Here is a 13,799-nt window from a genome sequence, read left to right as displayed (position 1 = left end):
ACCCATACACTACTTATGCAGGCAGATGAAAAATTGGCATCGGACTGTTGGTTATGTGCCCCTTTAAATTTGATGACTTATGAGGCCACAGGAATTTATACCAATCTAACCCTCAATACCACCAAACAGGCTATGCATTCACTTCTGAAATACCCCTCCAGGGTTATTGGAAATGGTACATGTTTCCTTGGTGGACAAAGGGACAATGGGATAAACAACACTTGTACAAATCTAGTATTGTTAAAGGAAGAAAACAATTATTTAGCACCTAATGGGACCTTTTTCATTTGTGGAGATGGAGTATATAAAGTGATCTCTGGCAGAACTACCACAAGGTGTGCTTTGGGAATTTTAATCCCAAATTTATCTATTTACACCCCAACAGCCATGAAGAGGGTACTCTTACAAATTACCTCTCCAATGCATGTAATTCACACAAAAAAGGACCCAGTAGTGTTGCCCATCCTAGCTGGCCTACCAATTGCAGGGAGTTTCACTCTAGGAGCAACTGCCATTGGCTTAGGACAAAAACAATATATTTCATTAGGACAGGAAATCAGAAAAGATCTTGAGGAAATTTGAGATGCAATTCAGGATTTAGAAACCCAACTAGATTCACTGGCCAATGTCGTATTACAGAATAGGCATGCTCTTGATTTGCTAATAGCCCAGAAAGAAGGAACTTGCTTATTTCTCAGTGAAGACTGTTGTTATTACACTAATAAATCTGGTATAATACAAGAATCGCTAGACAAACTGAAAGATTAGATCAAAGCTCTTGATAATGAATTTGGTACAGGAGAGCCATCCTATGGAATTACTTTTACTTTGGCAGGATGGAAAACTTGGATAGGACCTCTTCTGAGTCCCCTTCTTGTTATAATATTAATATTAATGATTGGTTCTTGTGTCATTCAATGGATTTCAAAATTTATACAGCAGCTCATTGCTGCTGCTCAACACTACCAAATGCTAGTGCTAAGAAATGTAGATAAACTAGATAGAACATATAATGGATAAAAGAATTATCCTGAAGCAAACAGAGGGAGGAATGACAGGGAAAAAGTTTTAGATGGCTTAGTAGATTAAATATTAAAGTAATTGTAGAGGCAAAATAGGTAATATATCCCTTTAAGACTTGCTTATCCCTGTTGCTCTTGTTGTTTAAAGTGATGGATTTATGACTCTTTTGATCTGTAGCTTTACTATAGATAACATTTTAACTCTGAAATACAAAGTTGCAATGCTTGGGCAAATTTGTAATATATGTGTTTTAACTGTCATGTGTTTATAGCTGTAATCAGTAACAGAAACCACCTCTGTTTAACCATTAAACAGGAACTGGAATTTTTACTTACTCAACAAAGACCACTAGGGATGAGATAATGACCAAAAAAGGTATAAAAGAGGAAGCAGAGCCAACATTGGCATGGACACTGACCAGACCAGTTTCTGGCAGTCCCACCTGCTTGCAAGTAAACTTTTATTATTTTACCCGAATTCTGTGTCTCTGTGTATTTCTTTCGATGATTTCCGGAACAGCAAAGCAACAAGGGACCACCACAGCTCTTTCTATTCCTCATATCTTTTCCAGGCTACTCTGATCTACTCACACCCTTAATCCTAGCACCCTCATTCCTTGCATTGCACCATGAATCAATTCCAGCACCACACACTCTAGATTGAGCCACCTCTGAAAAAGCCCCACCTATGACCACATAAGGCTCTAAACACAAGCCATAACAAGCCTCAAATATTTTGCTACAGCCACACCAAACAGACTGAGAGCCCAGTTTTAATTTCAGGGCTGAGATTCTCAATACAATCAGCAATTTAAAATTACCTAGGGATATTTTCAAAAATTTTTCCACTCCCCTCCCCAGGGCAGATGAGTGAAAAGTAAAATCAAGTATCTGGGAGTGGATATTAGGAAATCATACTAGTTTTTTGTTATTTGTTTAATAAAAACAGCTGAAAATAATACCCTAAAATGCCTGCCTCAATTTGGTATCTAATCATTAATTGTGCAAAAATATAGGACATTTAAAAAGAAATTTCACAATGTACCAAAAGCATGACACATAAAATGAGCATTGACAAATTAGAATTCATTAATATTTTAATAATTGGCTCTATGAAAGACCCTTTAAGAGCCTAAAAATATAAGTTACAGACTAGGAAAACATATTTTCTAAGCCACATATCTGACATAAGACTCGAGAATATTTTAAGAACTCTCAAAAATTAACAGCTAAAAAAACCACAATCTAATTAGAAAATGGACAAAGCAGTAGAGACATTTCATAAAAGAGGATGTACAGATGCCAAATAAGCACACAAAAAGTTGTTCAATATCACCAACCATTAAGGAAATGCCACATAAGCTCAGGTTGAGGTATCACTACAAACCTATTAGAATAGCTATGATAAAAATAGTGACAAACTGGGCATGATGGTGCACATTTGTAATCCTAGAACTCAGGAGGCTGAGGTAGAAGGATTGAAAGTTCAAGCTCATCCTGGACAACTTAACAACTTAGTGAGACCCTGTCTCAAAATAAAAAAATAAAAAATCACTGGGGATGTAGCTCAGTACAAAGGCCTTAGGTTCAATCTGTAGTACTGATTAAAAAAAAAATTGACAATACCAAAAGCTGACAAGGATATGGTAATACTACTTGTTTCATACATTGCTGGTGGGAATAAAAAGCAGTACAGACACTCTAGAAATTCAGCAATTTCTTTAAGAAATTAAATACAGTGGACACTTGACTTATAAACTCAATTTATTCATGACAGCTGATTGTAACTCAAGTTGGTCGATTGAAGGCTCAGGCTCCTGTACACATCCTTCAAAGTCTCTCTCCTGTATACAGGCAGATCTCAGTGTCCTTAGAGAGACATTGGCCCAGGATTCCGCAATTAACCCCACATAGGAAGGGATGTTGTAATGTTCCTTCCAGAACTCTTTAAGGGCTAAATCTGTATCTGAGACCATCTGGAAGTACAAGTGTCCGGCATTTGGATCATAACTCAAGACTTTGTTTGTAAGTTAAAACTAAAATTCTAGTCATAACCCAAGTCATTTGCATGTCAAGCTGGTTGTAACTCAAGGGTCTATTTATATATATATGCCCCAGAAATAGCATATGGCAATTATCCTAAAGAAATAAAAACTTATGTTTACACAAAAACCTAAACACACAAATATTTCTTTAAAATTCACTTAAAGTAGTCTCAAACTAAAAACAACCAAAATGTCCTTCAGTAAGTGAATGGTTTAAACAAACAAGTACATTCATCCATTTAATGTAGCAGTAAAAGACAAACTAGCAACAACTTGGAAGGCCTTCAAAGCATTATCACATTGAGTGGAAAAGGCCAACCTCAAAAAAATCACATATAATGATTCCAATTATGTAACATTTTAAAAATTGATGAAATTATAGAAGTAAATATTTAGTGGTTGACAAGGGTTAGGAATGCTGTAGATGACTGAGGTGAGGGAAAAAGGGTAGCAGCAGGGAAAGGTCCTTGGTGATGGATGCTTGGGTATTTCCTTTCTTCTTTATTGTTTGTTATGGCTTATATCTAGATGTCCCACTGTAATGGCTTCTATCTAGATGTGCCCCCAAAGCCTCATGCAGTCATAGGTGGGGCTTTTCAGAGGTAGCTGGATCTAGATTATGGGATGCTTGGATTAAGAGAGCCCCACCCTGGGAGTGGCACTAATCAATAAGATTAGAGCCTAGACAAAATATAAGGGCAACTTCTGCTATTGCTGCTGCTTGCTGTTTTCTGCCCGCTCTGCCATGCCATGGACTATTTCTCCTCTCTGTCATGCTGCTCTATCTTGGAGCCAGCTAATTATGTACTGAAACCTTTACAAACTGTGAACTGAAATAAACCTTTATTTCTTTAACTTTGTTGGGTATTTTGTCTCAGCAATGAGAAAAGTAACTAAGACACTCTCTAAAGCCTCAGGCACTCGTAAGTGGAGCTTTGGGGAGGTGACTGGATTGTGGGTGTGTGATACCCAATTAGCCCAGATGGGTTTATAGCTGATGTTGGAAGGTGAAGTCCAGCGAGAAGAGGTGAGTCATTGTGGGTGTGGCCTGGAAGAGTATATCCTCCCTTGATGGCTCACTGCTTTTTGCCTGCCATGTCCCTCTGCCATGCCACCTTGCCTTGGAGCCACCTGACTACAGACTGAAATCTCTACAAACTGTGAGCTAAAATAAACCTTTTCTTCTCTAAGTTGTAGGAGTCAAGTATTGTAGACACTTTTTTGTTTTTTGGTACTGAGGATTGAACCCAAGGCCTTGGATATGCTCTGCCACTTAACTATATCCCTCGACCTTTAAAAATTTTTTACAGTGTCTTTCTAAGTGGCCCAGGATGACCTTGAACTTGTGATCCTACTGTTTTAGCTTTTCAAGTAGGTGGGATTACACTCCTGAACCACTGCACTGAGCAGATTGATGTGTATCTTGAATGTGGTGGTTCTCACACAAGCACACACACATATTGCACTGCTGTCTACTTCCTCCAATACTGTACTACAGTTACACAAGATGCAACCATTGAGGGTAAGTGGGTGAAGGGTACCTGGGACCTCTGTATTATCTTTGCACTTTCCAAGACTATACAATTGTTTTAAAATTAAAAACTTTTTTAAAAAAAGAAATAATTGGCTATCTTTTTTGTCATTATTCATCTTGTTATTATTACTGAAAATAATTTTGCTGTATAGATGACTAGGATCACTGAAAATGATTCACTCCAGGTATCAAATATTTTAGGAATCTCACTGAGTATTCACCTAAGGGAAGTGAACGTGTATATATATCCACTCAAAGATAGGAATATTCATAGAAGCTTTCTTCATAAGAGTCCAAACTGGAAATTAACCAAATGCCTATAACCTGGCAAACAGACAAATATATTGTGTTATAGTTATATCATAGATTATAAAAATAAATAGAAGAAAAATTATTTTGCTTTATTTACTTCTTAAAGCTTCATTTATATTTTCAGTAATGTGACCTAATATAGTATCCTTACTCGAAAATATGTTTGCTTGGGGTGGGGATTTAGATCAGTGGTTCTGCCACCTGCCTTCCAAGCACAAGGTCCTGAGTTTGATCTCTGGTACCAAAAAAAAAAATATGTTTGCTGCTCTGTTATCAAAGAGTTGGCTGTATTGCATTAAAACTACTGAAAATAATTTGCTTCTGGATGAAATACACTACTGCAGAATGAGTTTATTTCTTTAAAAATAGTAACAACTCATCTAACTAGCAAAAACTCATAGAAGTCTAAATTCACTAATTTTGCTAAATTCATTAATTTTTAAAAGCACAAATCCCTTATGAGCATTCCTTTTTTCTTAATATACCAAGAAACAATTGTAAGGAATAGAAAGTATGAATAGGCCACTGAGAGTCACTTTGCTAGTGTCCTATCTTCTCAGCATCTTCTACCTCACAGCAAGTAGGGAAGATGTCCAAGACCACCTGAGAATAGGGTGTAAGGATATACTTTATATAGGCTGGAAAATCTAAATCTGACCCTGGTTTGGCCCTATAAGCTTCAAGACCTAGGCAAACTTCTATCTGTGAAACTCCATTTCCTATCTGCAGGACAGGGGAAGTGGCAAGTCCCTCTGGCCCTACATATTCTTACTCTGGTTTTCTTCGTGGCCCTCTTTCAGCTGCTTCCCCTACAACCTGTACCCACTACTCCCTGCAGTAGCTTACTTCTCCTGCAGGCCTCTTGTAGGAGGGATTAGGCCAGTCTGTATTATTAACAGCAACTTCACGGCATTTCTACCAATAATAGAGAGATTTCAAAAGCTTTTCTTCGATCCCTCCACGTGTCTGGTTGTCACCTGGTGACCTTTGGATTTCTGAACTATTTAAATTTTTAATACTGTGAAAAACAGATGCATGTATTCCTTCTGTATTCTGCCAGATCTTTAACTCGGGGCTTATATTACTCTTGGACCATCTGTTCTTGAATCCAGCTTCCCCCACACACTTGCCCACTCATAATTGGTAACCTGATGACCTAAGTGACGTTAATTTGTCCTATACCAATCAATCTATTTTTCTATCACAGAGTCCAAATGAGAGGCTCAAAAATTTTACTGAATGAATGCTAATGACTATGTTATAACACTTCTGGGTAAAATTTGAATTTTTAAAATCTTTTCTGAAGATAAAATCTTAATCAGTTACTCTAAAATTAAAAGGCACATGGAGTGCATGATTTGGGACATTCCATGGGTCACATTATGTAATCATCACAGCATTGAAAGAAGCAAAATGAACAAACCAAACAAACAAGCCTCAGAAATAAGACAGCATTCTATCACCCCCTTAGAAGTACAAGACACACTAAAAATATGGCTGAGGAATATAATTAAATTATAAATTACGGGCTGGAGATTTAGCTCAGTGGTGCCACCACCTGCCTCGCAAGTGCAAGGTCCTGAGTTCAATCTCCAGTACCAAATAAATAAATAAATAAATAAATAAATAAATAAAAATTAGAAGTATGTTTTCGCTCTAAGAGCTGCAGCTCTAAGGAGGCATTGAGAATTTTCAGAATATCTTTGGTGTAAGAATAAGGCATCTCTTAGTTTGTGATGCTAAAAACATGCAGCCAACTTTTATGATGTAATGCTATAGGTTATCTCAGAAGATGGTCTTTCCTACAGACCTTCCGACTATAAGTGCACAGCACTGGCCTGAAATTAGCATATAGACTCAGCGCATCCTAAAATGGAAGAGGAAGATGAAAAGGCAGATGCAGGCAACCACAGGATCAGGGTAAATACACTGAAGGCCCAGGATCTGAAAACTAAATATGGGTCATAGGTATGGGTCAGGAAGTGGATCAAAAGTCCAAGGGATCAGACCCTGAGGATAAGAATATAGGCATTCAATAAAGAACAGGGAACCTAATACACATTCGGCACAGATAAAGACTACAGTAGTAGGAAGCAAGCCCAGTTTTATCAAAGACTTCCTAGGACAAGGCTTTAAAAGAACTTCCTGACAACAGCAAGAATGAGGTTAATAGCCAAAATCAATAACAAAATCTTACTTGGTACTTAATTCTAATTGGGAAGCAAGTTTAGAACACTCTGAGTTTTCACACAAACTCAGTACCTGTGTTTTCAGTTATGTATAATATATTTAGCAGAGCTTAAAAGTGATTACTGTGTATACCCACCTATAATTTACTGTAAATTAACATTAGAATTACTGTTAATTCTAAATCCTTTTTAATATGCCAAATTCAGAATCTATGTGTTTTCACTATTCCATTACCTGAATTGTTGGTCTAACTTTTCAGCCACAAAATCTTGTCTTTCTTTTTCTTTCTTCTCTTTCAATAATCTGATTTTCTCTCTCATTCTATCTTTTTTATCCTCAATGGTTTCTTCTTTCCATTGCATTTCCATAAAATACTCATTTTCTTCTGATGCTAGAAGTTCACGTAGCCTAAAACAAAGAGAAAAAAAAAACCTGTCATGCCATTTATTGATTTTTGTTATAATAAATTTCAAAATTGTCAAATCATAAACTTTGTAACAGGAAAAAATCATTGTAGTCCTCCATAAAATAAGACATTGATCTGTGCCATATTTTATTTGATCATATACAGATGAAGTATGAAAGATGTATTTTCAACAAAAGAAGTAAAATGGACAGATTTCAATTAAAGAAGCAAAATGTAAAACAATGTATTCTTTTGTTTTCTATCAAAAGTAAAAATATTTATAAGAAATAGCTACTGATTTAACTATGATCTTGACTATACTTGAATTTGTGAGTGTGTGTTTGTGTGTGTGCATGCATGTGCATGCGTGTGTGTGGTTCTGGGGGTTGAATCCAGGGCTTTCATACTGAGCTACATTCCCAGGGCTTTTTCTATTTTCCATTTTGAGACAAGGCCTTACTAAGTCATTAAGCTGTTTGCCCAGGGTGAGCTTGCATTTGTATCATTGCAACATACTGTACCAGAGGGATGGGATTACAGGCCTGCACCACCATGCTCATCTTACAATTGATTTTCTGACAGGCCAACATCAAGGTGTGGTTTCAGAAATGTTTCATAATATGGGCCACCAGGTTTGCAGCCTTACTTATTTCGCCTTTCTTCAGTGTTGATGATAAACGCTTGCATGGCATCATTAATTCTTGCTCGCACAAGGCTGTTAAAAAATTTGCGATCAATGTGCTGGTCCCACTCAACTTTGAGGCGATCCTGCTCAATTGATTTAATGGAAGCCAAAATAGCATGGTGTTTCTGGTGGCTGCATTGGATTCTTTCCAGATGTTGCTTCATCCCTGAGCCTTTGGGAGGCTTGGCTCTCTTAAAACAAAAAAGCAACTATTACTTACAATAAACCAAATGTCAATAGTATATTTTCAATTAATCATGACCTCTACCAATAATCATACTCATGCTAAATAAAATTGGCCATAAAAAATGGATATATCCTGTTAAAACTGAAAACAGCTTAATCACCTAAGAAGTAACCTATTTCATTCTTTGAGCTTATACTTAACATGTGATCACGTTAGTCTCAAATACAGATGCTCCTTGACTTATGATGGGGCTACTACCTGACAAATTCATTGTAAGTTGAAAATCTCCTAAGTTTAAAAAAATGTATTTAACACACCTAAACCACTGAACATCACAGCTTAGCAACACAATACACTATGGAGAGTATTTCATATTCACCCTCATAATCTTATGGTCTGCTGAAAGCTATGACTTAATACTCTGCCCAGCATCTTGAGATTATCACACTGTTTATTGCTAGACTTGCATCTTAGTTATTTTTTCATTGTGAAACAAAATACTTTTGACATTCATAAGTTAAAGGAGGAACAGTTTAATATAGCTCACAGTTGATAGGTTTCAGTCCAAAGTAGGCTGGTTCCAAGGCAAGGTGGTATGGCAGAGGGTTGTGGCAGAGGACAAACAGTCCATGGAAGGAAAGGCAGGAGGCAGCAAAGCAGTGAGCCTCCCTTTCCCTTTATATTCTGTCCAGGGTACAAGCCTATTGGTTGGTGCCACCTACATCCAGGGTGGGGCTTCTGTCTTCAGTAAATCCATTCAGCCACACCCAGACTCATGGTAAACCAATCAGTAGACTAATCGAGTTATCACACATCCATAATCCATATTCACACACCCTAGATGCAGCCACCTCTGAAAAGCCCCACCTATGAGTATAGGAGGTTTTAAGTGGACATTTAGATACTAGCCATAACACCTTTAAAAAGACCCAAATTCAAAATTCAAAGTACAGTTTGTATTGAATGTGTATTGCTTTTGCACCATCATGAAAAAAAAAAAGTCAAATCATAGTTTGTTGTAAGTTGTGGGTTATATTTTTCTTGTTTTGTTTTTCAGTACTGGGGATCAAACTTGGGAGCTTGCGCTTGCACGGTAGGTGCTGGAACCACTGAGCTAAATCCCCAGTCCTGTGGGTTATGTTTTTAAAATGTTATTTGAAATTATAAATTTCATATAGGACCCTGGAGAATATTTGATCAAGCCCATGTGCCCAAGGTGCTTCAAATAGTAAAGGTAGACCCAGATAGAACAAGAATTAGAGGTCTTTAGCCAGGCATGATGGTGTAATTCCAGCACTCGGGAGGCTGAGGCAGGAGGATTGCTACACATATGAGACCAGACTGGACTACATAGTGAGTTCAAAGCCAGCCTGAACTATATATATAGTGAGACCCTACCTAAAAAAAACAAATCAGATGGCTTTTCATTCCTTACCTTGATCTTGCCACCCACTATTCCATATTATTACACCACAGTCACCACCATCAAAATATTTTCAATGATCACTTCTCGGCCTTTTGGCTACAATCAAGTCCAAAATATTTTCAATGAAAAGGAGCTACCATCTAAGTCTACAGGCTATATATATGGGGGGGGGGAGGATGTGAGAGAGAGAGTTGTGACAATGAAGAACTAAGAAGGAAAGAAGCAATGAAGAGAGGAAGGAGGGAGAGTAAGGAAAAGAAAAATGGGGCGGGGGAGCTGTGGTAGAACATTATTTGTAATTCTATGGTTTCCAGAAGTTTGGATGCAAAGGCTTTGCTCCTGAAATTATGGGGTAGCATCAATTTCTGTAAATGTATTGTTTTTATACAAATATCCATTAAAAGATTGGAAATCCATGCACATTTTGAATACATTTGAAACAAAATCTTATAGAGTATGTATACCTTCGCCATTTTTGTATTCCTAGCATTGAGAGCAATTCCTACCTCAGTCAGGTTCTCAATACAAATGGGTGAGTGAATAGATAAATGTTTCTGGGTGGATTTGATACTATTTCTGTACCTCCTGGAGCCACCATGGAATTAATATTTTCAGCTTTATGTTCTCTTTACTTTCTTATTCATTTATTTAGTCCTGGGGATTGAACCCAAACGTGTTAGCACTGAGCTACACTTCCAACGCAAGCTTGTATTTTTGGCCACAGTTTTATTCAGTCATTCTTAGGTAGTTTGTGAGTGTTGAGGATACTGATTCACAGTAAAAAATTCTTGAACTTATGAAGCAGAGTCAACCCAATCAATTATATTTAAAACTTATCAGTGTCAGAATATTGGTGTTTGGTATTTGTGATAAAATCTCCTAGGAAAAGAAAACAAACATTTGAAGATAGCTTGATGAAAAGATTTAGGGGTTGGGGTCATATAGGGCTCCTACATGTAACTGAACAAGATGAGGCCAGTCTGAAGTGGAAGGGAAACAGAAGATGTTATATGAGAAGTAGATAATCTATTTTAGAACAATTTGGAGCCAGCTAACTACTATTCTCTAGTATTTTTGGCATTTTGTGAATGCAGAGTCCGTGACAGTAAAGCAGAGCAGGGACATAGCAGGCACTCAGGCTCCTGGTATACATGTGGGCTGAAAATAGAAATCATGAACTAAGATCATCTATAAGCAACTATCTTGAGTTGTCAGGACAGAAACTAGGCTATTTGATACCTTTTATCCAAAGAGAGAAACAGGGGTGAGAAGTGGCGAAAAACAGCATGAGTGGCAGCTAGAGGACCAGGGAGCCTTTTAAGGCTTGGGGCATTCTAGCAAGACTGGTCTGGGAAGGATCCAGTTTCCAGATGAATAAAGTATGACCTGGAGTTCTTTAGCCAGGTGATGCCAATCCAGGCTATCTTGTCATTGCTCAAAATCTGCATTACTTAATAGAAATATAATATAAAACATATATGTAATTTCTAGTAGCTACATTTAAAAAGTGAGAAGAAACAAATTAATTTTGATAATATATTTCTATTTAACCAATATATCCAAGATATTCTCATTTCAGTATGTGACTCTAGGGACAGTTCAAGTGGTCAAAAGTCATGTGTGAGAAAGGCATGGCAGCATACACCTGTAATCCCAGCACTCAGGAGACTGAGGCAGGAGTTTGCCAGCACTCGAAACTTCCTCTTGCAGCCTGGACTACATAGTGAGTTCAAGCCTAGCCTGCAGTACAAAGCAAGGCTTTGTCTCTCTCAAAAAAAAATGCCATGTGTCGTTAGTGGCTACCATATTGGACACTGAAGATCTGAAACATGCTGACAGTAGAATAACACAGGATTAATGACTTTGTACTGTCAAGATCATTAAAGGCTTTTGTTACTGTTATAGTTTCCAGAAGTACAGTTGACAGTTTAATGTTTTAAAAAGAAAATACCTTCATTCTAAGTTTGATTCTGGTCTCCATCCATTGCAAGCAGTGTTGAGCATTTCACTGAGTCTCAATTTTTTCATTTGTCATATGAGCAAGATAAATGTCCTTCTAGTGAATATTCACAGTCCATTTTTAATTTTTTTCTCCTGGAGACTTGTTTAGGGTGCAAGATTTATCTCCTGGTGGCTTTAATTCTTCCTCTAACATGACTCTGTTACCCTCCAACATTTATATTTCTTATAACACTCAGATACCTGAGGAACATATGCACCAAGTCTGGCCTCTTCCTTTTTCTCCTAATTCTTTTATAAGCACAAGTCTTTAATAGGCCTGCCTTTTTATTTATTTATTTATTTTAACTTTATTTTATTATTTTTTTTGTACCTAGGACTGAACTCCAGACCTTGCACCTGCGAGGCAGGTGCAGTGCCACTGAGCTAAATCCCTGGCCTACAGACCTGCTTTTTTGACTTGGGGGTATTTTTTGTTGTTTTTTATTGTTTTCCAACATAACAGCACCCAACCAATAGCTGAGCTCCCAAGCACTATGTTTGAATATAGGACCCAAGGAACATTGGTTTCTGTCCTTCATTAAATCTGTCTGGATTATCAGCTTGAACCTTAGAGCCTAAAGAAGCTTCCTTTCTACTGCTTTCCAGTCCCATATCTTAGTCCTTGGACCTACAGAAGAAGCAGTCTGTAGGTGGACTGAAATGTTATGTGTACAGTGGAGAATAATACAACTGTATTCTTCATTATTCTTGATCTTTTTTCCACAAACTACCATTACAGAGAATATAGATTATAATTTACTGTTAATACTTAATGCTTCATGGATGAGCAAGTTGGTTCTGCAACTAGAGTATAAGCTCTGTGAAGGCAGGGATCATGCTTCTTACTGAAGAGTAAACTTCCCAGGGCCACTGGACTCACTTCTGTATCTTCCATGTTGCAGTGCATAGAACTCAAGCAAGAGGCAGATTTTCTGGCCTGCAGAAACTAGTTTGTAGGAACAAAGGACAATAGGTGCTTAGACCAGTATTTCATGGTTTCTGAGCATGATCAAGTTCTGCAGCACCCACCATTCGCATGGCCTACCACCCTAACCTTGGAGACAACCACCTGGTGCAGTCTGCATGGGTACTTCTGTCCCCTACCCAGTTACTGGTTGAGTTGGCACAGGAAAGGTTCTATAGCCACACACAACCCCTCACAATTCAATTCCCCTTCCACAGATGATTTTCCTAGGGTCACAGGATCAGTCCAAGATTATTATGTTGAATCACCACCTGCCCAGATCCCAGATCTGCTTCCCATCCAGTGCCATTTCCGTGTCTTGGAGACTGAAAATCCCCAAGATCTCAAGTAGCGATTCCACAAATAGACTATGTACTGTGACTGGAGGTTGGGAGGGGGAAGAGAATGATAGGGGATAAGGGGGTGAGGGAAGAGATAGGTGAGCGACTTTATGTTTCTTTTAAAATTCAAGCCTCTGTATCCAGCACCTGCTGTCCTAGGAAAAACCCCAACTGGGGCACAGAGTGCGCTGTGCTAGGCTGGACAGCCAGGAGATGGAGAAAACTGCAGGATTCTGCATCCCTATCTTTAGCTTACCATGATCACCACGTTGGGAGTCGGGCCCTTAACCTCCCGCTGTACGAGGCTGTACATTTTCGACTCCCGCTGGTATGTTGCCCGTTAGAAACCAGTGACCTGCGGAACTCGCCTCCGCTACTAACGCAGAGGTCTGGTTGCCAAGGTGCATCTCGCACTGAAGGCAGTGGAGGTGGGTGGATCAAGCGGAAGTCGGTCTCGTTGCCATGGGGCCCACAGACGCCAGCACTCGAAACTTCCTCTTGCAGCCCAGGAGTTGAGTCTCCGCCCCAGCTGAGTTCCTGCCCCTGGCCAGACTGACACCATCCTGGCTCCCTTTCTCTAGGACTCAGAATGGCCGGGTAAAACCCTTTAACCTGAGGAAAGTTGAAGGTCTAATTATAATTCCAGTCCACTCTATTTACAGACTGTGATCCGTCTAAAAACACAA

At 38.4% G+C, this 13,799-nt stretch overlaps 1 protein-coding gene across 3 annotated transcripts in view; it reads right to left on the bottom strand.

The window, feature by feature from the left end:
- Cfap53 (cilia and flagella associated protein 53) overlaps positions 1 to 13,747 on the bottom strand; it is a 53,442-nt gene extending 39,695 nt beyond the window's left edge. For 2 of the 3 annotated variants that reach the window (XM_021236621.2, XM_021236620.2), the window contains exons 1-4: positions 13,370 to 13,747; positions 12,689 to 12,754; positions 8,156 to 8,385; positions 7,338 to 7,511 (exon numbers count right to left, since the gene is read on the bottom strand). In XM_021236621.2, coding sequence (XP_021092280.2) covers positions 7,338 to 7,511; positions 8,156 to 8,385; positions 12,689 to 12,754; positions 13,370 to 13,426 — 527 coding nt within the window. In that variant the 5' untranslated portion in view covers positions 13,427 to 13,747. The remainder of the gene's footprint in view (positions 1 to 7,337; positions 7,512 to 8,155; positions 8,386 to 12,688; positions 12,755 to 13,369) is intronic. The other variant, XM_004855132.3, reaches the window with a different exon arrangement.
- Between the last annotated feature and the right edge of the window lie 52 nt (positions 13,748 to 13,799).

Source organism: Heterocephalus glaber, unplaced genomic scaffold (assembly GCF_053883595.1).
Source record: "Heterocephalus glaber isolate CG9 unplaced genomic scaffold, H.glaber_assembly_v1.0 deba00000331, whole genome shotgun sequence".
Classification (NCBI taxonomy): Eukaryota; Metazoa; Chordata; class Mammalia; order Rodentia; family Bathyergidae; genus Heterocephalus; species Heterocephalus glaber.
Note: the sequence above shows the minus strand (reverse complement) of the source record. Positions and strands in the feature narration are given on the sequence as shown.